Consider the following 22778-nt stretch of genomic DNA (forward strand, 5'->3'; position numbering starts at 1 on the left):
AATGACGTCACACCTGGAAGGAGCCCATACACTAGCATTTTCCCCTTCTGGACGCTTGGGTTTAGACGCTACCATGACTGCTGTGGAGAACAGCGCGGACAGCAGCAGGGAGCAGACTCGGCGGTACCTGGAGGGGCTGCAGCTCATGAAGCAGGGGGCTGAGGCTCGGGTGTACCGGGGAAGTTTCCTGGGGAAGGCGGCTGTAGTGAAGGAGCGCTTCCCCAAGACTTACAGGCATCCTACACTGGACGAGAAGCTGACGCACCGGCGGACCGCCCAGGAGGTGCGCTCCATCTTCAGGTGCAGGAAGGCAGGTGAGCCACCAGGGGCCTTGTTGCTAGGAGAGATTTTAGTTTTCGGTGTAGGAAGTAGAAGCGGCCACCAGGGGCGCTGTGACTGAAGAGTTGTCAATTCTCAGATGCAGGGAATGGATTGGAAGCAGCCACCTGTGCAGGAATGGAAAGTGGCCACTAGGGATGTTGTGACTGAGGATAAATGTCAGTTCTCAGATGAAGGAAGGAGGAGTAACCACCAGGGGCGCTACAACTACTCAGAGCAATCAATTGGGTGCAGGAAGGCAGATAAGCCATCAATGGCCATGTTGCTGGAAGAGCTGTCAGTTTTCAGGTGCAGGAAGTGGGAGCAGCCACCAGGGGCGCTGTGACCGAGGAGAGGGGTTAGTTCTCAGTGCAGGAAGGAGGAGCCTCCACCAGGGGCGCTGTGACCAAGCAGACAGGTCAGTTCTCAGTGCAGGAAGGAGAAGCAGCAGCCAGGAGGGGCACTGTGACTGAGGAGTGAGGTTAGTTATCTGTGCAGGAAGGAGGAACCTCCTCCAGGGGCGCTGTGACCAAGGAGAGGGGTTAGCTTTCAGTACAGGAAGGAGGAGGAGCAGCCACCAGGGGCGCTGTGACTGAGGAGAGCGGTTAGTTATCAGTGCAGGAAGGAAGAGCATCCATCAGGGGCGCTGTGACTGAGCAGAGGGATTAGTTCTCAGTGTAGGAAGGAGGAGCGGTCACCAGGGGCGCCATGACTGAGGATAGAGGCTAGTTCTCAGTGCAGGAAGGAGGAGCAGTCACCAGGGGCGCCATGACTGAGGATAGAGGCTAGTTCTCAGTGCAGGAAGGAGGAGCGGTCACCAGGGGCGCCATGACTGAGGATAGAGGCTAGTTCTCGGTGCAGGAAGGAGGAGCGGTCACCAGGGGCGCTGTGACTGAGGAGAGGGGTTAGTTCTCAGTGCAGAAAGGAGCAGCAGCCACCAGGGGCGCTATGACTGAGGAGAGGGGTTAGTTCTCGGTGCAGGAAGGAGGAGCAGCCATCAGGGGCACTGTGACTGAGGAGAGGGGTTAGTTCTCAGTGCAGGAAGGAAGAGCATCCATCAGGGGCGCTGTGACTGAGGAGAGAGGTTAGTTCTCAGTGCAGGAAGGAAGAGCATCCATCAGGGGCGCTGTGACTGAGGAGAGAGGTTAGTTCTCACTGCAGGAAGGAGCAGCAGCCACCAGGGGCGCTATGACTGAGGAGAGAGGTTAGTTCTCAGTGCAGGAAGGAGCAGCAGCCACCAGGGGCGCTATGACTGAGGAGAGAGGTTAGTTCTCAGTGCAGGAAGGAGCAGCAGCCACCAGGGGCGCTGTGACTGAGGAGAGGAGTTAGTTCTCAGTGCAGGAAGCAGGAGCTGCCACCAGGGGCGCTGTGACTGAGGAGAGAGGTTAGTTCTCAGTGTAGGACTGGAGGAGATGCCACCAGTGGTGCTATGACTGAGGAGAGGGGTTAGTTTTCAGTGCAGGAAGCAGGAGCGGCCACCAGGGGCGCTGTGACTGAGAAGAGAGGTTAGTTCTCAGTGCAGGAAGGAACAGCAGACACCAGGGGCGCTGTGACTGAAAAGAGAGGTTAGTTCTCAGTGCAGGAAGGAATAGCAGACACCAGGGGCGCTGTGACTGAGAAGAGAGGTTAGTTCTCAGTGCAGGAAGGAACAGCAGACACCAGGGGCGCTGTGACTGAGGAGAGGGGTTAGTTCTCAGTGCAGGAAGGAGCAGCAGCCACCAGGGGCGCTGTGACTGAGAAGAGAGGTTAGTTCTCAGTGCAGGAAGGAACAGCAGACACCAGGGGCGCTGTGACTGAGGAGAGGGGTTAGTTCTCAGTGCAGGAAGGAGCAGCAGCCACCAGGGGCGCTGTGACTGAGGAGAGGGGTTAGTTCTCAGTGCAGGACTGGAGGAGATGCCACCAGTGGTGCTGTGACTATGAAGAGCAAATAACCCTGGTGAATGTAGACCTTGGGCAAGAAAGAAGTGTTTCACAAGACTGTAAACATTAATAAAAATAATTTTCATAAAATTATTTGCTAAAAAAAAAATCTTTTTATAAAAACATAAGAAAGGTGCAGAAAAGGATGAAGATGGAGGGACCGGAATATACAAATTAATTTTTGCAACAGGTAGATAATACAACTTTCTCAAAGTACATCAACTGGACATGATTACTCATTACAAAATAATTCCAGGTTCAACGTGCATAATAATTATACAGGTAAAAAGTCCATATAACATACAAATAATTTATAATCACTAGTCTCTATTGCACTAGGCCTTAGAAGAATATATATATATATATATATCTATAATTAGTATTGTTGTTCACGCTTTTTTCTCCTTACAACACTACACGCCCCCCCTTCCCCGAACAAGCAGGACGAAACGTGTGCATCGGGGCAGAGGGAACCGGTGTGTAGAACCATCTTCACATTGGTTATAACTTCAGGTAATAACTTCAATATTAATATACTTTCTTATGACATCCCATAATTAGAGCTCAACAAACATGCTATATATGGGAATCTCTACAATTTGTCTTCCTTTTGTTGCACCTCATTAGTACTTTATAGCTTTGAATTACCGTATATACTGGAGTATAAGCCGAGACCCCTAATTGAAAACGTATTGACTGGAGTGTAAGCCTAGGGTGGGAAATGCAGCAGCTACTGGTAAATTTCAAAAATAAAAATAGATACCAATGAAAGTAAAATTAATTGAGACATCAGAAGGTCAAGTGTTTTTGAATATCCATATTGAGTCAGGAGCCCCATATAATGCTCCATACAGTTCATGCTGGCCCCATAAGATGCTCCATATTAAAATATGCCCCATATAATGCTGCATAAAAGGTTGATGACTGATACATAAGATGCTCCAATAGACACATATGCCCAATATAATACTGCACAAAGGTTGATGGCCCCATAAGATGCTCCATATTAAAATATGCCCCATGTAATGCTGCATAAAAGGTTAATGATGGCCCCATAAGGTGCTCCATAGAATATTATGCCCCATACGCTGTTGCGATAAAAAAAATAAAAAAAATGACATACCCACCTCTCATAGCTGAACACCGGCGCACTATGGAGGCCAGGTGCGGGAGTCGCCGCTGGCTCAGGCCCCCAGGACTTGCGATATTCACCAGTCCCCGTTCCACCGCCACACACTGCTGTGTCTTCTGGGTCCTCTGGATGTGACTGTTCAGGCAGAGGGCGCGCACTAAGAATATCGCATGGCTCACCCTCCACCATCATACTCCCCCCTCCCCCCCATTCTAGCGCGGTCTCTGCTTCTCAGATGGTCTCTGGCGCTGGCAGCTTGTTCCTATGTTCAGCGATCACGTGGTACCGCTCATTAAAGTAATTAATATGCGCTTCACGCCTATGGGAGTGGAGGTGCGTCCATATTCATTACTTTAATGAGCGTTACTACGTGACCGCTGAACATAGGAAGAGCCCCGGAGACCATAGGAGAAGAAGGGAAGTGCAGAGATTGCGCCAGCAGCAGGTGAGTTTGATGTGACAGCCGCCACTCCTACTGCTCTCCCTCCCCCGCCGACCCCCCTGGGACAATGACTCGAGTATAAGCCGAGATGGGCACTTTTAGCCTAAAAGAATGGGCTGAAAATCTCAGCATATACTCAAGTATATATGGTAAATTTTTCCTTTGGGGAATGATACAAATGGCTAAGGAGAGGTCATTACCATCCATACATGTTGCTTTTAGGGTTCTGTTAAATAGAATTGATATACAGGGTTTTGTGCAATAGATATGACTGATTTGTCATCCTATTTATTATGCACTTTAAACCTATAATTAGTCAATAGAATATGATTATAGAGCCTTCTAGTACCTTGGCTTTTAAAACTATTTTCATATGTATTCCAACAGCACTTTATATTATATTAACCCCTTGTGGCATGACATAAAGAGAAAAAAAGCGTGGACAACAATACTAATTTTATATATACATACATACACATATATATACTGTACATACATACACACATACATACATAATTGTCTAAGGGTCACTTCTGTCTGTCTGTCACAGATATTCATTGGTCGCGGCCTCTGTCTGTCATGGAAATCCAAGTCGCTGATTGGTCGTGGCTGTTTTGCTGCGACCAATCAGCGACGGGCACAGTCCGGAAGAAAATGGCCGCTCCTTCCTCCCCACAGTCAGTGCCCGGCGTCCGCCATACTCCCCTCCGGTCAGCGCTCACACAGGGTTAATGGCAGCGTTGACCGCGGTGTAACACACTCGGTTAACCCCTTAGCGACCGCCGATACGCCTTTTAACGGCGGCCGCTGTTGTGAATTCTGTGGCTGAATTCACTCCTGTGGTCACAAGTGGTACTGCAGCTTCTGAGCTTCCTCCCTCAGGTGTTCTGGTGAGCTCGTTAACTGCTTCATTACTTAAATCCGCCTGATGCTGCTATCCTTGCTCCTTGTCAATGTTTCAGTGTTGGATCTGAGCTTCTCCTGATTGTTCCTGTGACCTGCTGCTCTGTATAGCTAAGTGCTTTTTGCTTTTTTGTTGCTTTTTTTCTGTCCAGCTTGTCTTTTGTTTTGCTGGAAGCTCTGAGACGCAAAGGGTGTACCGCCGTGCCGTTAGTTCGGCACGGTGGGTTTTTTTTGCCCCCTTTGCGTGGTTTTGCTTAAGGGTTTTTTGTAGACTGCAAAGTTCGCTTTACTGTCCTCGCTCTGTCCTAGAATATCGGGCCCCACTTTGCTGAATCTATTTCATCCCTACGTTTTGTCTTTTCATCTTACTCACAGTCATTATATGTGGGGGGCTGCCTTTTCCTTTGGGGAATTTCTCTGGGGCAAGTCAGGCCTATTTTTCTATCTTCAGGCTAGCTAGTTTCTTAGGCTGTGCCGAGTTGCCTAGGTAGTTGTTAGGCGCAATCCACAGCCGCTTTTAGTTGTGTTTAGGATAGGATCAGGTGTGCAGTCTACAGAGTTTCCACGTCTCAGAGCTCGTTCTTGTATTTTTGGGTATTTGTCAGATCACTGTGTGCGCTCTGATCGCTAAGCACACTGTGTTTCTGGATTGCCTTCATAACACCTGTCATTAGCAAACATAACAGTACAAGGAGCCTAACTAATGATTCTCAATAGAGGGAAAGAAAAAGTTCTGACATCATTTTTTTTTTTTTTTTTTTCTGCTCTGTGTTCACTTTTTTTTTTTCCCCTAGACATTTGGGTGATTCTGGACACAGGTGTGGACATGGATATTCAGGGTCTGTGCTCTTCAATGGATAATCTCGTTATAAATGTACAAAACATTCAAGATACTATTGATCAGAAATCTATGTTAGAACCAAGAATTCCTATTCCTGATTTGTTTTTTGGAGATAGAACTAAGTTTCTAAGTTTCAAAAATAATTGTAAGCTATTTCTGGCCTTGAAACCTCATTCTTCTGGTAATCCTATTCAACAGGTTTTGATTATTATTTCTTTTTTGCGCGGCGACCCTCAGGACTGGGCATTTTCTCTTGCGCCAGGAGACCCTGCATTGAGTAGTGTCGATGCGTTTTTCCTGGCGCTCGGATTGCTGTACGATGAGCCTAATTCAGTGGATCAGGCTGAGAAAAATTTGCTGGCTTTGTGCCAGGGTCAGGATGATATAGAAGTATATTGTCAGAAATTTAGGAAATGGTCAGTACTCACTCAGTGGAATGAATCTGCGCTGGCAGCTTTGTTCAGAAAGGGTCTCTCTGAGGCTCTTAAGGATGTCATGGTGGGATTTCCTATGCCTGCTGGTTTGAATGAGTCTTTGTCTTTGGCCATTCAGATCGGTCGACGCTTGCGCGAGCGTAAATCTGTGCACCATTTGGCGGTACTGCCTGAGGTTAAACCTGAGCCTATGCAGTGCGATAGGACTATGACTAGAGTTGAACGGCAGGAATACAGACGTCTGAATGGTCTGTGTTTCTACTGTGGTGATTCCACTCATGCTATTTCTGATTGTCCTAAGCGCACTAAGCGGTCCGCTAGGTCTGCCGTCATTGGTACTGTACAGTCCAAATTCCTTCTGTCCATTACCTTGATATGCTCTTTGTCGTCGTTTTCTGTCATGGCGTTTGTGGATTCGGGCGCTGCCCTGAATCTGATGGATTTGGATTATGCTAAACGTTGTGGGTTTTTCTTGGAGCCTTTGCGGTGTCCTATTCCATTGAGAGGAATTGATGCTACACCTTTGGCCAAGAATAAACCTCAATACTGGGCCCAGCTGACCATGTGCATGGCTCCTGCACATCAGGAAGTTATTCGCTTTCTGGTGTTGCATAATCTGCATGATGTGGTCGTGTTGGGGTTGCCATGGCTACAAACCCATAATCCAGTATTGGATTGGAATTCCATGTCGGTATCCAGCTGGGGTTGTCAGGGGGTACATGGTGATGTTCCATTTTTGTCGATTTCGTCATCCACCCCTTCTGAGGTCCCAGAGTTCTTGTCTGATTATCAGGATGTATTTGAAGAGCCCAAGTCCGATGCTCTACCTCCGCATAGGGATTGTGATTGTGCTATCAATTTGATTCCTGGTAGTAAATTCCCTAAAGGTCGATTATTTAATTTATCCGTGCCCGAACACGCCGCTATGCGCAGTTATGTGAAGGAATCCCTGGAGAAGGGACATATTCGCCCATCGTCATCACCACTGGGAGCAGGGTTCTTCTTTGTAGCCAAGAAGGATGGTTCGCTGAGACCGTGTATTGATTTTTTTGAATCAGATATTTTTATTAAACCATCAAAATTGTGCATAAACAATAAAAGGAATAGTTTGTTTTCAGCAATATACAAATACACAATACATTTTTTTTTTTTTGTTAGTAAACTTATTTAGTCCCAAACCAAACTCCCACCCCCCTTCCCCCCACCCACTAGAGACCTGTCAAGAGTCATCCCCCACTAAATTATCACATACAAAAGTACAAGAAGAGGAAGATGACTTGTCAAAAAAAAATATTTCCATAGGGGCAAAAGGTCTTCAGGTCACATTGATTCAAGCCACGGGCTCCACAACCTGTCAAAGAGGTCCATCTTGTTCCTCCTAACATAGATACTCTTCTCCAAAGCAATGATATGGTCCACTTGTTTCATAAAGTCTCTCCTTGTTGGTGGCTCTTCCCTAATCCAGAATTTGGCGATCAACTTTCGCGCAATAAATAACAGTCTAGCTATAACCGTTTTATACAGCTTATCAGTTATTACCTCCTCCACATAGCCCAAAACACATACCAGAGGATCCCGAGGCACATTACAACTATATGCCAAACCCACTTTATTCAACACCACCACCCAGAAGGAGGACAGCCTGGGGCACTGCCACAACATATGAAGGATGCCCGCTTCGGACTGCGAGCATCTAGGGCATTCTGAATTAGGCCTTAATCCGGCTTTAAACAACATGTCTGGGGTTCTGTAAGCCCTATGAATGACAAATAATTGTGACAGCCTACCAGGCTCACTCATTGATATCCTGGGCACATAATCCAATACTGATTCCCATCGGTCATCATCAATCGCCCCCAGGTCAGCCTCCCATTTCGCCCTTGCTCTAATAGGGTGCTCCGCCAGAAAAGAAAATAGAAGGAATTCATATATTCCCGAAATCGCCCCCTTCGTGCCTCCCCCTTCAAGGATAAAATCCAGCATAAGATCCACCTGGATTTCAACAGGCCCTCTCTTACACTGTGCCCGGTACGCATGAGAAAGACGACGGTATTGGTACATCTCAGACTTCGGGAGTAAAAATTCTTCCTGCAATATCTCAAAGTCTCTAATTCTACCCTGATGTAAAATCTGGCCCATCCGAGAAATGCCTGCCTCCCTCCAAATATGAAATCCCTCCATCTGTCTAAACTCCTGTAGGACACAGTTGTTCCAAATGGGTGAGAATCTAGTGAGTGCCTGTACACCCCTAATTCCTTTAACTTTATCCCACACCTTGTGAATGAGCCTTACAGTGCAAAATTTAGAACCTTTCTCACGGAAATGTCCCCCCTCTAGGCCCTCACTCAACACCTTTGTCCCAATCAATGATCTCAGGCTGCAAGGTGCCCGCATCCCACCTGACCCATCTCCCCATCCCTTGAAATACTGACACTGTGAGGCCAAAAAATACAACCACGGATTGGGCAATGCCACCCCTCCCTCCGTCTTTGGTCTCTGTAGGGTTTCCTGTTTAAATCTGGGGCTCTTCCCACCCCAGATCAGCTCACCAAACAAAGATCTAATCCTCCGAAACCTATTCTGCGATATCCATATAGGGGAATTGTGCAACACATAGAGTAACTGCGGCATCACAATCATCTTTATCAGGTTTATCCTACCAATTACCGATAAGTGTAGCTTTTTCCACGCCTGGACCTTGGTACGTATCTTACGCAGAAGAGGTGCCAAATTCAGTTCCTCAAAGCTAGTCAGAGGGAGTGCGATCTGAATCCCCAAGTACTTAAATTTCTCAACTAGCCTCAACCTTGTGACAGAGTCCCCCCCATCACCGTCCCCACTATCCCCATCTATCAACATCATATTCGATTTGTCCCAATTGATCCTTAAGCCCGAATAACTCCCGAATTCCTCAATAATGGCCTCCGTCTTTACCAAGGTCCCCTCGGAATCCTCCAAGAAGAGCAGGATATCATCAGCGTATAACGCTACTTTTTCTTCCGCCTCCCCGTACATAAAACCCTTCACCTCCCGGGACCCTCTGATCTTTGCGGCAAGGGGTTCCACCGCCAAGGCGAAGAGCAGCGGGGACAGAGGGCAGCCCTGTCTAGTACCTCTAGATAAAGAGAGAGTCTCAGAGAGAGCGTCATTCACTCTAATTTTGGCCACCGGAGAAGAGTACAACAGCCGCACCCATGAGATAAATTTAGGTCCAAACCCCATTCGTTCCAGTACTGACCACAAATAACTCCACTCCACGCAATCAAAAGCCTTATGAGCGTCCAAGGATACCACAACCCGTTTGCCAACATTGTCAGAAGGGATTTGCAAATTTAAAAATAGCCTTCTCAGATTAAGTGCCGTTGATTTATTGGGCATAAAGCCTGACTGATCCGGGTGAACCAGTCTATCAATCACCCTAGATAACCTGTTTGCCAGAGCTTTTGCCAGTATCTTAATGTCAGCCGTCAAAAGTGAGATTGGTCTATAGGATTATGGTAATTGTGGGTCCTTGTCGGCCCCAGGGATAACGACCACGATAGCCTCTCTCATTGAAACAGGTAACTCCCCTCTTTCCAATGACCTATTATATACCTCCGACAGTTTGGCCAACAAAGTTTCTTTCAATACCTTGTACATCTCAGCTGGAATACCATCCGCCCCCGGAGCCCTACCCCCAGCAACCCCCGCCAAAGCGGCCCCCAATTCTTCCTCCCCAATCGGCTCCTCCAACAACTCACAGTCTTCTTTGCTCAACCTAGGCAGGTCAATCCCCTCCAAGTAGCCCGTCATGTCCTCAGCCCCCCTGTCCACACTTGAAGTATATAGTTTATTGTAGAATTTCCTAAACACTTCCAAATCTGCTCCCCCTGAGTAACCAATATTCCATCTTCCCTCCTAATGGAGTAGACATGAGAGGAGTCCCTCTGTGCAGACGCCACTACCGAAAGTAAATGCCCCACCTTTTCCCCCTCTGAATAGAAAGACGCTTTTTGAAAGGCCCGCAATCTCTCCGCCCTTCTCAAATATAATTGATTGACCTCCTCTTGGGCCTTCCTCATCCGACTCTGAGACTCCTTAGTACAATGGGCCCCCAATGCTGCCTCAGCTGCCTTCAGTTCTTCCAGAATAGCTTGATCCTGTACTCTAGTCCTAGTCTTGTGTCGTGAAATGTCACGAAACAGAATCCCCCTTAAATACGCCTTCATGGTGTCCCATACTACGTGGCATTCCGCACTCCCGTCATTAATCCTAAAAAACTCCTCTATTTCAGCCCCCACCCTTTCCATGTCCAAGAGTTGTAACCAGGAGGGGTGAACCTTCCATCCCATCTTCCGTGAACCAACCTGTTCAGATAATTTTAATGAGACCCGAACTGGACTATGATCTGATAGAATCCTGGGATTATATTCCACCTCACTTAACAATTCGTTCATCCCATCATTGCCCATGGCGACATCGATACGAGACATAGAACCATACGTGGTCGAGTAACAGGAATAAGAATAAGTATTAGCGTTTCGAACCCGCCATAAGTCAATCCAGCCTATTTCTCTAAGGTAATTCCCAAAAGGAGTGCCATTACCGTCCCTACGTAGCGGAGCGTGATTACTCTTATCCCAATGGTCGTCGGCAATATTGTTCACATCTCCAACCACCAGAAGAGGAACCCCGACCCACCCTCTCATATGCTCCAAAATCTCTTGGATTTTCTTACCAGAATACGGCGGGGGTATATATATTGAAACAATGCAGATCATACGGTTAAGAATTTTACACACCAAAAGGACATACTGACCATCTTTATCAATTTTAACCTCAACTTCCTCAAATGGAGTACTAGTATGGATCAAAACAGAAACCCCCCTTGCATAATTAGAGAAAGTCGAGTGATATGCCCTGCGCACCCATTTTTTCTGTAACATATCTACTTTTTCCTCCACCAAGTGAGTTTCTTGCAGGCATATCACCGAGGGCCTCTGTTTCACTAAGTACTGAAATATTGCCGCACGTTTAGTAGCGTCCGCTAGCCCCCTAACATTCCAACTTATAATATTAACCTTCCCTCCCATTTCCTTAGAAAAAGGTATAAAATAAGAATCGTCTCTCCCAGGTCTCCCCCAATGCCCTCCTCCCCCCCCTTCCCACCCCCCATCCCAACAACTAACCCAACCTTCCCCATCTAAAACTCAAGATAACTCAGATACTCCGAACTTTCTTTCTCTATATGAGAACCGAGGGCACTTAGTATACCCTAGAACTAAGTCTTTTGCCGTCCATGTCTTCCCCCCCACACCGCGACCAATATGAAATATTCATTACGCCGCCGAACATAATACTGTAAACGTTAGGTGCAGTTGAACCATCTGCAACAGTAACATTCAGAAAGGACCCCTCCAACGAAGAGAGGCAGAACCAGCAGAGTCACAATCCTTCCGAAACAGTCTTAACGGTTCCGCTCAGTGCCAATCTTCTTGGCGTTGGTGTCCAGCCATTGCATCGCCTCCTCCGGATTTTGAAAAAATTGAACACGGTCCAGCGCCACCACCCTAAGCTTAGCTGGGTAGAGCATTGAATATTTTAGGTCCAGTTCACGGAGCCGTCGCTTGACCTCCCCAAACTTCATTCTAAGTTTCTGCACCGATGCCGAGTAGTCCGGATAAATGGAGATCCGATTCCCATTTATGCTCAGGCCATCACTCAGCCTGGCCTTTCTCAGTAAAGTCTCCCGATCCCGGTAGTCCAGAATTTTTGCCAATATGGCACGAGGGGCCGAGCCGGGCGGCAGAGGGCGAGTGGGGACCCGATGAGCCCTTTCCACCGAGAAATGTTTGGTAAGGTCTGCTCCTCCCACCGAGTTCTTGAGCCATGCCTCAATATATTCAGTGGAATTATTTCCCTCCACCTTCTCCGGCACCCCAATTATTCTTAAATTGTTTCTCCGAGATCGGTTTTCCAAATCGTCTGTCTTAAATTCCAGCTCTGCAGTTCGTTGAATATATTTCTTTTCTCTTTTTAACAGTTCGTTTGTCTGATCCTCCACACTGCCCACACGCTCCTCCACCACCTCCACTCTTTTCTCCACTTTGCGCATAGCAGAGTTAAGGGACTTTATTTCAACTGTCAGATCATCCACCCTCAGATTCAGCGCGGCCAAGGCAGATTTGCAGTGAATAACGACAGAGAAAATGTCCTGCAGTGTTGGTTCCCCCATCCTTGGCTGCTGTACCACATCAGAGTCATTGGTCTGCACAGGGCTAGCAGCAGGTGTCACACTTTCTGCACTGTGCGCTCCCTGCGCCCTCCCTGGGGAACATTGCACCTCCACATCACCGGTCCCAGCGTCCCCTCCACTTTCTTGCCTCATCAGGGCTTCCTCCACCTCAAGTCCCTCTGGACCCAGCAGCAGGGCTCCCCCCTCCTCCGTGCGGGCAAATCGCTCCAGCCGGGCTATTACCTCCAGCCTCCGGCGGTATGTAGCGCTGGCCCTGGCCGCCTCCTCCTCGGCCACGGCGCCATCTTGAATTTTCGCGCCGGCTGCAGGCGCCGACTGTTTGCGGCGCGGCATCTCCGCTCCTCACCGCTTATCAACTCCGGAGCCTTCTTCCCCTCGCCGGGGACTTGCGGGGTCCCTCTGCCCGGTTTTCGGCGTTCGGCGGCGCCTGAAAGGGTAAGTTTAAGGAGCGGTGCAGGGAGAGAGACCCTTCGCGCGTCCGCTCACATTCGTCGCTAGGCCACGCCCCCCAGACCGTGTATTGATTACCGCCTTCTTAATAAGATCACTGTTAAATTTCAGTATCCCTTGCCATTGTTATCTGATTTGTTTGCTCGGATTAAGGGGGCTAGTTGGTTCACTAAGATAGATCTTCGTGGTGCGTATAATCTGGTGAGAATCAGGCAAGGAGATGAATGGAAAACTGCATTCAATACGCCCGAGGGTCATTTTGAGTATCTAGTGATGCCGTTCGGACTTGCCAATGCTCCATCTGTGTTTCAGTCTTTTATGCATGACATCTTCCGTGAGTATCTGGATAAATTCCTGATTGTTTACTTGGATGACATTTTGATCTTCTCAGATGATTGGGAGTCTCATGTGAAGCAGGTCAGAATGGTTTTTCAGGTCCTGCGTGCTAACTCTTTGTTTGTGAAGGGATCAAAGTGTCTCTTCGGTGTGCAGAAAGTTTCATTTTTGGGGTTCATCTTTACCCCTTCTACTATCGAGATGGATCCAGTTAAGGTCCAAGCCATCCAGGATTGGATTCAGCCGACATCTCTGAAAAGTCTGCAAAAGTTCCTGGGCTTTGCTAATTTTTATCGTCGCTTCATCTGCAATTTTTCTAGCATTGCCAAACCATTGACCGATTTGACCAAGAAGGGTGCTGATTTGGTTAATTGGTCTTCTGCTGCTGTGGAAGCTTTTCAGGAGTTGAAGCGTCGTTTTTGTTCTGCCCCTGTGTTGTGTCAGCCAGATGTTTCTCTTCCGTTCCAGGTCGAGGTTGATGCTTCTGAGATTGGAGCAGGGGCGGTTTTGTCACAGAGAGGTTCTGATTGCTCAGTGATGAAACCATGTGCTTTCTTTTCCAGGAAGTTTTCGCCCGCTGAGCGTAATTATGATGTGGGCAATCGAGAGTTGCTGGCCATAAAGTGGGCATTCGAGGAGTGGCGTCATTGGCTTGAAGGAGCTAAGCATCGCGTGGTGGTATTGACTGATCATAAGAACTTGACTTATCTCGAGTCTGCCAAGCGCTTGAATCCTAGACAGGCCCGTTGGTCGTTATTTTTTGCCCGCTTCGACTTTGTGATTTCGTACCTTCCGGGCTCTAAAAATGTGAAGGTGGATGCTCTGTCTAGGAGTTTTGTGCCCGACTCTCCGGGTTTATCTGAGCCAGCGGGTATCCTCAAGGAAGGAGTCATTGTGTCTGCCATCTCCCCTGATTTGCGGCGGGTGCTGCAAAAATTTCAGGCGAATAAACCTGATCGTTGTCCAGCAGAGAAACTGTTCGTCCCTGATAGGTGGACTAATAAACTTATCTCTGAACTTCATTGTTCGGTGTTGGCTGGTCATCCTGGAATCTTTGGTACCAGAGAGTTAGTGGCTAGATCCTTCTGGTGGCCATCTCTGTCACGGGATGTACGTACTTTTGTGCAGTCCTGTGGGATTTGTGCTAGGGCTAAGCCCTGCTGTTCTCGTGCCAGTGGGTTGCTTTTGCCCTTGCCGGTCCCAAAGAGGCCTTGGACACATATTTCGATGGATTTCATTTCTGACCTTCCCGTTTCTCAAAAGATGTCAGTCATTTGGGTGGTCTGTGATCGCTTTTCTAAAATGGTCCATCTGGTGCCCTTGGCTAAATTGCCTTCCTCCTCTGATTTGGTACCTTTGTTCTTTCAGCATGTGGTTCGGTTGCATGGCATTCCTGAGAATATTGTTTCTGACAGAGGTTCCCAGTTTGTTTCAAGATTTTGGCGAGCCTTTTGTGGTAGGATGGGCATTGACCTATCCTTTTCCTCGGCTTTCCATCCTCCGACTAATGGCCAGACCGAACGAACCAATCAGACCTTGGAAACATATCTGAGATGTTTTGTTTCTGCAGACCAGGATGATTGGGTGTCCTTTTTGCCGTTGGCTGAGTTCGCCCTTAATAATCGGGCCAGCTCGGCTACCTTGGTTTCTCCATTTTTTTGCAATTCTGGGTTCCATCCTCGTTTCTCTTCAGGACAGGTTGAGTCTTCGGACTGTCCTGGTGTGGATTCTGCGGTGGATAGGTTGCAGCAGATCTGGACTCAGGTAGTGGACAATTTGATCTTGTCCCAGGAGAAAGCTCAACTTTTCGCTAATCGCAAACGCCGTGTGGGTCCCCGACTTCGTGTTGGGGATCTGGTTTGGTTATCTTCTCGTCATATTCCTATGAAGGTTTCCTCTCCTAAATTTAAACCTCGTTTTATTGGTCCGTATAGGATTTCTGAGGTTCTCAATCCTGTGTCTTTTCGTTTGACCCTCCCAGACTCCTTTTCCATACATAATGTATTCCATAGGTCGTTGTTGCGGAGATACGTGGCACCTATGGTTCCATCTGTTGAGCCTCCTGCCCCGGTTTTGGTGGAGGGGGAATTGGAGTATATTGTGGAGAAGATTTTGGATTCTCGTGTTTCTAGACGGAAACTCCAGTATCTGGTTAAATGGAAGGGTTATGCTCAGGAAGATAATTCCTGGGTTTTTGCCTCTGATGTTCATGCTTCCGATCTTGTTCGTGCCTTTCATGCGGCTCATCCTGGTCGGCCTGGGGGCTCTGGTGAGGGTTCGGTGACCCCTCCTCAAGGGGGGGGTACTGTTGTGAATTCTGTGGCTGAATTCACTCCTGTGGTCACAAGTGGTACTGCAGCTTCTGAGCTTCCTCCCTCAGGTGTTCTGGTGAGCTCGTTAACTGCTTCATTACTTAACTCCGCCTGATGCTGCTATCCTTGCTCCTTGTCAGTGTTTCAGTGTTGGATCTGAGCTTCTCCTGATTGTTCCTGTGACCTGCTGCTCTGTATAGCTAAGTGCTTTTTGCTTTTTCGTTGCTTTTTTTCTGTCCAGCTTGTCTTTTGTTTTGCTGGAAGCTCTGAGACGCAAAGGGTGTACCGCCGTGCCGTTAGTTCGGCACGGTGGGTTTTTTTTGCCCCCTTTGCGTGGTTTTGCTTAAGGGTTTTTTGTAGACTGCAAAGTTCGCTTTACTGTCCTCGCTCTGTCCTAGAATATCGGGCCCCACTTTGCTGAATCTATTTCATCCCTACGTTTTGTCTTTTCATCTTACTCACAGTCATTATATGTGGGGGGCTGCCTTTTCCTTTGGGGAATTTCTCTGGGGCAAGTCAGGCCTATTTTTCTATCTTCAGGCTAGCTAGTTTCTTAGGCTGTGCCGAGTTGCCTAGGTAGTTGTTAGGCGCAATCCACAGCCGCTTTTAGTTGTGTTTAGGATAGGATCAGGTGTGCAGTCTACAGAGTTTCCACGTCTCAGAGCTCGTTCTTGTATTTTTGGGTATTTGTCAGATCACTGTGTGCGCTCAGATCGCTAAGCACACTGTGTTTCTGGATTGCCTTCATAACACCTGTCATTAGCAAACATAACAGGCCGCTAAGGGTACTTAAACCACAGCGCCGTTAATTAACGGCGCTGTGGAAAAAGTCCATAGCGCCCCCCAGAGGCCGATTTTCTCCGGGGTCTCGGCTGCCGAGGGTAGCCGAGACCCCAGAGAACATGATTCGGGGGGTTTTTAACCCACCCCGCATTTGCGATCGCCGGTAATTAACCGTTTACCGGCGATCGCAAAAAAAAAAAAAAGCGATCTCTTTTTAATTTCTCTGTCCTCCGATGTGATCGCACATCGGAGGACAGAGAAAAGGGGTCCCAGGAGGCCCCCCAATACTCACCTAGCTCCTCGTGTCTCCCGGTGGGCGCCGCCATCTTCAAAATGGCGGGCGCATGCGCAGTGCGCCCGCCGGCCGGCACCGGGAGAATCTTTGGGGTCTCGGCTGCCGGGGGTAGCCGAGACCCCAAAGAGCACGATCGGGGTCGGTATTACCGACCCCTGTTTTGCGATCGCCGGTAATTAACTGTTTACCGGCGACCGCAAAAAAAAAAAAAAAAAAAAAAAAAGTAAAGTGTAATTCTCTGTCCTCTGATGTGATCGCACATCAGAGGACAGAGAAATAGGGGGATTCGTGGACCCTAGCATACTCACCTAGGTCCCTGGATCCTCTTGCTGCTCCTCCTGGCAGCAGAACATGGCGGACGCATGCCCAGTGCGCCCGCCATCTGTCTCCATCTGCCGGCCGGCAGGAGAACAGCAGTTGGGGCTAAAATTAGGGGTAGGGGTAGGGTTAGGGTTAGGTTAGGGGTAGGGTTAGGTTAGGGGTAGGGTTAGGTTAGGGGTAGGGTTGGGGCTAAATTTAGGGTTAGGGTTGGGGCTAAACTTAGGGTTAGGCTTCTTTCACACTTACGTCGGTACGGGGCCGTCGCAATGCGTCGGCCCGACATACCGACGCACGTTGTGAAAATTGTGCACAACGTGGGCAGCAGCTGTAGTTTTTCAACACATCCGCTGCCCAATCTATGTCCTGGGGAGGAGGGGGCGGAGTTACGGCCACGCATGCGCGGTCAGAAATGGCGGATGCGACGTACAAAAAAACGTTTCATTGAACGTTTTTTTGTGCCGACGCTCCGCCAAAACACAACTGATCCAGTGCACGACGGACGCGACGTGTGGCCATCCGTCACGATCCGTCGGCAATACAAGTCTATGGGCAAAAAACGCATCCTGCGGGCACATTTGCAGGATCCGTTTCTTGTCCAAAACGACGGATTGCGACGGAATGCCAAACGACGCAAGTGTGAAAGTAGCCCTAGGGCTAGGGTTGGGGCTAAAGTTAGGGTTAGAGCTGGGATTAGGGTTAGGGTTTGGATTAGGGTTCGTATTAGGGTTAGGGTTGGCATTAGGGTTACGCTTGGGATTAGGGTTAAGGTTAGGGTTGTGATTAGGGGTGTATTGGGATTAGGGTTAGGTTTGAGGTTAGGGTTGAGATTAGGATTAGGGGTGTGTTGGATTTAGGGTTTTGATTAGGGTTATGGTTAGGGTTGACATTAGGGTTGTTTTGGGGTAAGGGTTGTGATTATGGTTAGGGTTAGTGATTAGGATTATGGATGAGGTTGGGATTAGGGTTAGGGGTGTGTTGGGGTTAGGGTTGGAGCTAGAATTGGGGGGTTTCCACTATTTAGGTACATCAGGGGGTCTCCAAACACGACAGCCAATTTTGCGCTCAAAAAGTCAAATGGTGCTCCCTCCCTTCTGAGCTCTGCCGTGCGCCCAAACAGTGGGTTACCCCCACATATGGGGCATCAGCATACTCGGGATAAATTGGACAACAACTTCTGGGGTCCAATTTCTCTTGTTACCCTTGTGAAAATAAAAACTTGGGGGCTACAAAATATTTTTTGTGAAAAAAAAAATATTTTTTATTTTCACGACTCTGCATTCTAAACTTCTGTGAAGCACTTGGGCATTCAAAGTTCTCACCACACATCTAGATAAGTTCCTTGGGGGGTCTAGTTTCCAAAATGGGGTCACTTGTGGGGGGTTACTACAATTTAGGTACATCAGGGGCTCTGCAATCGCAACATAATGCCCACAGACCATTCTATCAAAGTCTGCATTCCAAAAAGGCGCTCCTTCCCTTCCGAGCTCTGCCGTGCGCCCAAACAGTGGTTTACCGCCACATATGGCGCATCAGCGTACTCGGGATAAATTGGACAACAACTATTGCAGTCCAATTTCTCCTGTTACCCTTGTGAAAATAAAAACTTGGGGGGCTACAATATCTTTTTTGTGGAAAAAAAAAATATTTTTTATTTTCACGACTCTGCATTCTAAACTTCTGTGAAGCACTTGGGCATTCAAAGTTCTCACCACACATCTATATAAGTTCCTTGGGGGGTCTAGTTTCCAAAATGGGGTCACTTGTGGAGGGTTTCTACTGGTTAGGTACATCAGGGGCTCTGCAAACGCAACATAATACCCGCAGACCATTCTATCAAAGTCTGCATTCCAAAACGGCGCTCCTTCCTTCCGAGCTCTGCCGTGCGCCCAAACAGTGGTTTACCCCCACATATGGGGTACCAGCATACTCAGGACAAATTGGACAACAACTTTTGGGGTCCAGTTTCTCTTGTTACCCTTGTGAAAATAAAAATTTGGTGGCTAAAAAATCTTTTTTGTGGAAAAAAAAATATTTTTTATTTTCACGGCTCTGCATTATAAACTTCTGTGAAGCACTTGGGCATTCAAAGTTCTCACCACACATCTATATAAGTTCCATGGGGGGTCTAGTTTCCAAAATGGGGTCACTTGTGGGGGATTTCTACTGTTTAGGCACATCAGGGGCTCTCCAAACGCGACATGGCGTCCGATCTCAATTCCAGCCAATTCTACATTGAAAAAGTAAAACGGCACTCTTTCTCTTCCAAGCTCTGCGGTGCGCCCAAACAGTTGTTTACCCCCACATATTGGGTATCAGCGTACTCAGGAGAAATTGCACAACAACTTTTGTGGTCTAATTTCTCCTGTTACCCTTGTGAAAATAAAAATTTGTGGGCAAAAAGATCATTTTTGTAGAAAAAATGCAATTTTTTTTTTTTCACGGCTCTACGTTATAAACTTCTGTGAAGCACATGGGGGTTCAAAGTGCTCACCACACATCTAGATAAGTTCCTTAAGGGGTCTAGTTTCCAAAATGGTGTCACTTGTGGGGAGTTTCCACTGTTTAGGTACATCAGGGGCTCTCTAAATGTGACATGGTGTCCGATCTCAATTCCAGCCAATTCTGCATTGAAAAAGTCAAACGGCACTCTTTCTCTTCTAGGTTCTGCGGTGCGCCCTAACAGTGGTTTACCCCCACATATGGGGTATTGGCGTATTCAGGAGAAATTGCATAACAAAATTTATGGTTACATTTCTGTTTTTACACTTGTGAAAATAAAAAAAATGGTTCTGAATTAAGATGTTTGCAAAAAAAAGTTAAATGTTCATTTTTTCCTTCCACATTGTTTCAGTTCCTGTGAAGCACGTAAAGGGTTAATAAACTTCTTGAATGTGGTTTTGAGAACCTTGAGGGGTGTAGTTTTTAGAATGGTGTCACACTTCATTATTTTCTATCATATAGACCCCTCAAAATTACTTCAAATGTGATGTGGTCCCTAAAAAAAAAATGGTGTTGTAAAAATGAGAAATTGCTGGTCAACTTTTAACCCTTATAACTCCCTAACAAAAAAAAATTTTGTTTCCAAAATTGTGCTGATGTAAAGTAGACATGTGGGAAATGTTATTTATTAACTATTTTTTATGACGTATCTCTCTGATTTAAGGGCATAAAAATACAAAGTTTGAAAACTGCAAAATTTTAAAAATTTTCGCCATATTTCCGTTTTTTTCATAAATAATCGCAAGTAATATCGAAGAAATGTTACCACTAACATGAAGTACAATATGTCACGAAAAAACAATCTCAGAATCAGCGGGATCCGTTGAAGCGTTCCAGAGTTATAACCTCATAAAGTGACAGTGGTCAGAATTGCAAAAATTGGCCTGGTCATTAAGTACCAAATTGGCTCTGTCACTAAGGGGTTAACACTGCTTTTAACCCCCCTGTGTGACCAACTTTTACTATTCATGCGGCCTATGTAGCATGAATAGTAAAAAGATCTAATGTAAAAAATAAAAAAAAAATCGTTATATACTCACCGTCCGTCGGCCCCTCGGATCCACAACAGGCCTTTCCCGCTCGCGATGCTACGGTAACCGGTCCATGCTGCGATCTCGCGAGATGATGACGTAGCGGTCTCGCAAGACCACTACGTCATCATTTCGCGAGACCGCAATGCACTCTTCAGACCGGAGAGCACGAGGACCATCGGTAACCGGCCGCTTCGATCGGGAGGCTCCGGAAGGTGAGTATGTAGCTATTTTTTATTTTCTTTTTTTTTTTAACAGGGATATGGTGCATACTACGTGGCTGGGCAATATACTGTGTGGCTGGGCAATATACTGTGTGGCTGGGCAATATACTGTGTGGCTGGGCAATATACTGCGTGGCTCTGGGCAGTATACTGCGTGGCTCTGTGCTGTATACTGCGTGGCTCTGTGCTGTATACTGCGTGGCTCTGGGCAGTATACTGCGTGGCTCTGGGCAGTATACTGCGTGGCTCTGGGCAGTATACTGCGTGGCTCTGGGCAGTATACTGCGTGGCTCTGGGCAGTATACTGCGTGGCTCTGTGCTGTATACTGCGTGGCTCTGTGCTGTATACTGCGTGGCTCTGTGCTGTATACTGCGTGGCTCTGTGCTGTATACTGCGTGGCTCTGTGCTGTATACTGCGTGGACATGCATATTCTAGAATACCCGATAGATAGATGCATACATACATTCATTCATTCATTCATTCATTTTCTAAGGCCCAGTGCAATACAGACTAGTGATTATAAATTATTTGTATGTTATATATGGACATTTTACCTGTATAATTATTATGCACTCTGAACCTGGAATTATTTTGTAATGAGTAAGGCTACGTTCACATTAGCGTTTCGCTAATGTGCGTCGCTGTTGCGTCGGCGCGCCCCTATGTTTAACATGGGGGACGCGTGCGTTTTTTTGGTAGCGTTTTCCGACATGTGCGTTGTTTTCGACGCTAGCGTTGGACGCAAGAAAATGCAACAAGTTGCATTTTTCGTGCGTCCGATTTTCGTCAAAAAACGACGCACGCGTCGCAAAACGCAGCGTTTTTGCGCGCGTTTTTGGTGCATCGCCGTTGCGTCGCCGACGCACCGGCGCGCAACGCTAATGTGAACGTAGCCTAATCATGTCCAGTTGATGTACTTTGAGAAAGTTGTATTATTTACCTGTTGCAAAAATTAATTTGTATATTTCGGTCCCTCTATTTTCATCCTTTTCTGCACCTTTTCTTATGTTTTTATAAAAAGAAATATTTTTTTTAGCAAATTTAATAAAAATAATTTTTAGTAATGTATACAGTCTTGTGAAACACTTCTTTCTTACCCAAGGTCTACATTCACCAGGGTTATTTGTTGTAATTTATTCTGATATGTGGAAGTGTATACGTGTTTATTATTATTACTATTAGGACATTAAGCTAAATTGACTATGAAGAGCAGTCAATTCTCAGGTGCAGGAAAGAGAAGTAGACACCAGGGGCGCTGTGACTATGAAAAGCAGTCAGTTCTCAGGTGCAGGAAGGAGAAGTAGACACCAGGGGCGCTGTGACTATGAAAAGCAGTCAGTTCTCAGGTGCAGGAAGGAGAAGTAGACACCAGGGGCGCTGTGACTATGAAAAGCAGTCAGTTCTCAGGTGCAGGAAGGCAGGTGCGCACCACTAGGTAGGGTTGGGAAACGTTTCTGTCTTAACTCATTCTCATCTGGGTCTGTGTTGTGCACTTTGTCTTTCAGGTATTGCCGCTCCTGTGGTTTATTTTGTTGATTATGTCTCTAACTGCATCTACCTGGAGGATATAGAAGGATCAGTCACTGTTCGGGACTTCATAATGACCGCGCGAGAACATGGCAGCAGCCTGTACAGCCTAGCAGAAAGGATTGGTCAGATATTGGCCCGGATGCATGATGAGGATGTCGTCCATGGGGACCTGACCACCTCGAACATGCTCCTACGGCCTCCACATCCGGACCTGAACCTGGTGCTGATCGATTTCGGCCTGAGCTTCATCTCTGCTCTCCCAGAAGATAAAGGTGTCGACCTCTATGTCTTGGAAAAGGCTTTCCTCAGCACTCACCCCCAGACAGAGGACGTGTTCAGAGCTCTGCTCCAGACCTACACAGCCGCCTCCAAGAAATCCAGCCCCGTCATTAAAAAACTGGATGAAGTCAGACTGAGGGGCAGGAAGCGGTCCATGGTTGGGTAGACCCTCGTATATAGGACATCCTTTGGGTTGCATTTGATATTCTGTTTGATGGTAATGAAAATACTATTAAATCTTGATACTTTTTTATGCCAGTGTGATATAGGACAGATGCAATGTTCTTCCATCCAAAAAGGAAACTCCAACCCCGCCATCCATTATCCCGCTCCTGATTTTCTTTCTCAATGGTTTATACTCCAGAGTACTGTTTCTGCCATCAACCATTATCGGCCATTAGGTCATTAAGGGATCATTGACCTGTTATCTGGTCACTCAGTTGTCCAGCCGTCTCTCTCAGCTGTCCCTAGAAGTCAGTGACAGTAAGGGT

The 22778-nt window shown here is 47.2% G+C and overlaps 1 protein-coding gene across 1 annotated transcript; it reads left to right on the forward strand.

Moving 5' to 3' along the window:
- Position 1: 1 nt before the first annotated feature.
- TP53RK (TP53 regulating kinase) lies at positions 2–22540 on the forward strand. The gene is made up of 2 exons (XM_069750860.1): positions 2–314; positions 21984–22540. Exons 1-2 carry the CDS (start codon positions 2–4, stop codon positions 22451–22453), a joined length of 783 nt encoding a protein of 260 aa, XP_069606961.1. The 3' UTR covers positions 22454–22540.
- Positions 22541–22778: the final 238 nt, after the last annotated feature.

Source organism: Ranitomeya imitator, chromosome 2 (genome assembly GCF_032444005.1).
Source record: "Ranitomeya imitator isolate aRanImi1 chromosome 2, aRanImi1.pri, whole genome shotgun sequence".
NCBI lineage: Eukaryota > Metazoa > Chordata > Amphibia > Anura > Dendrobatidae > Ranitomeya > Ranitomeya imitator.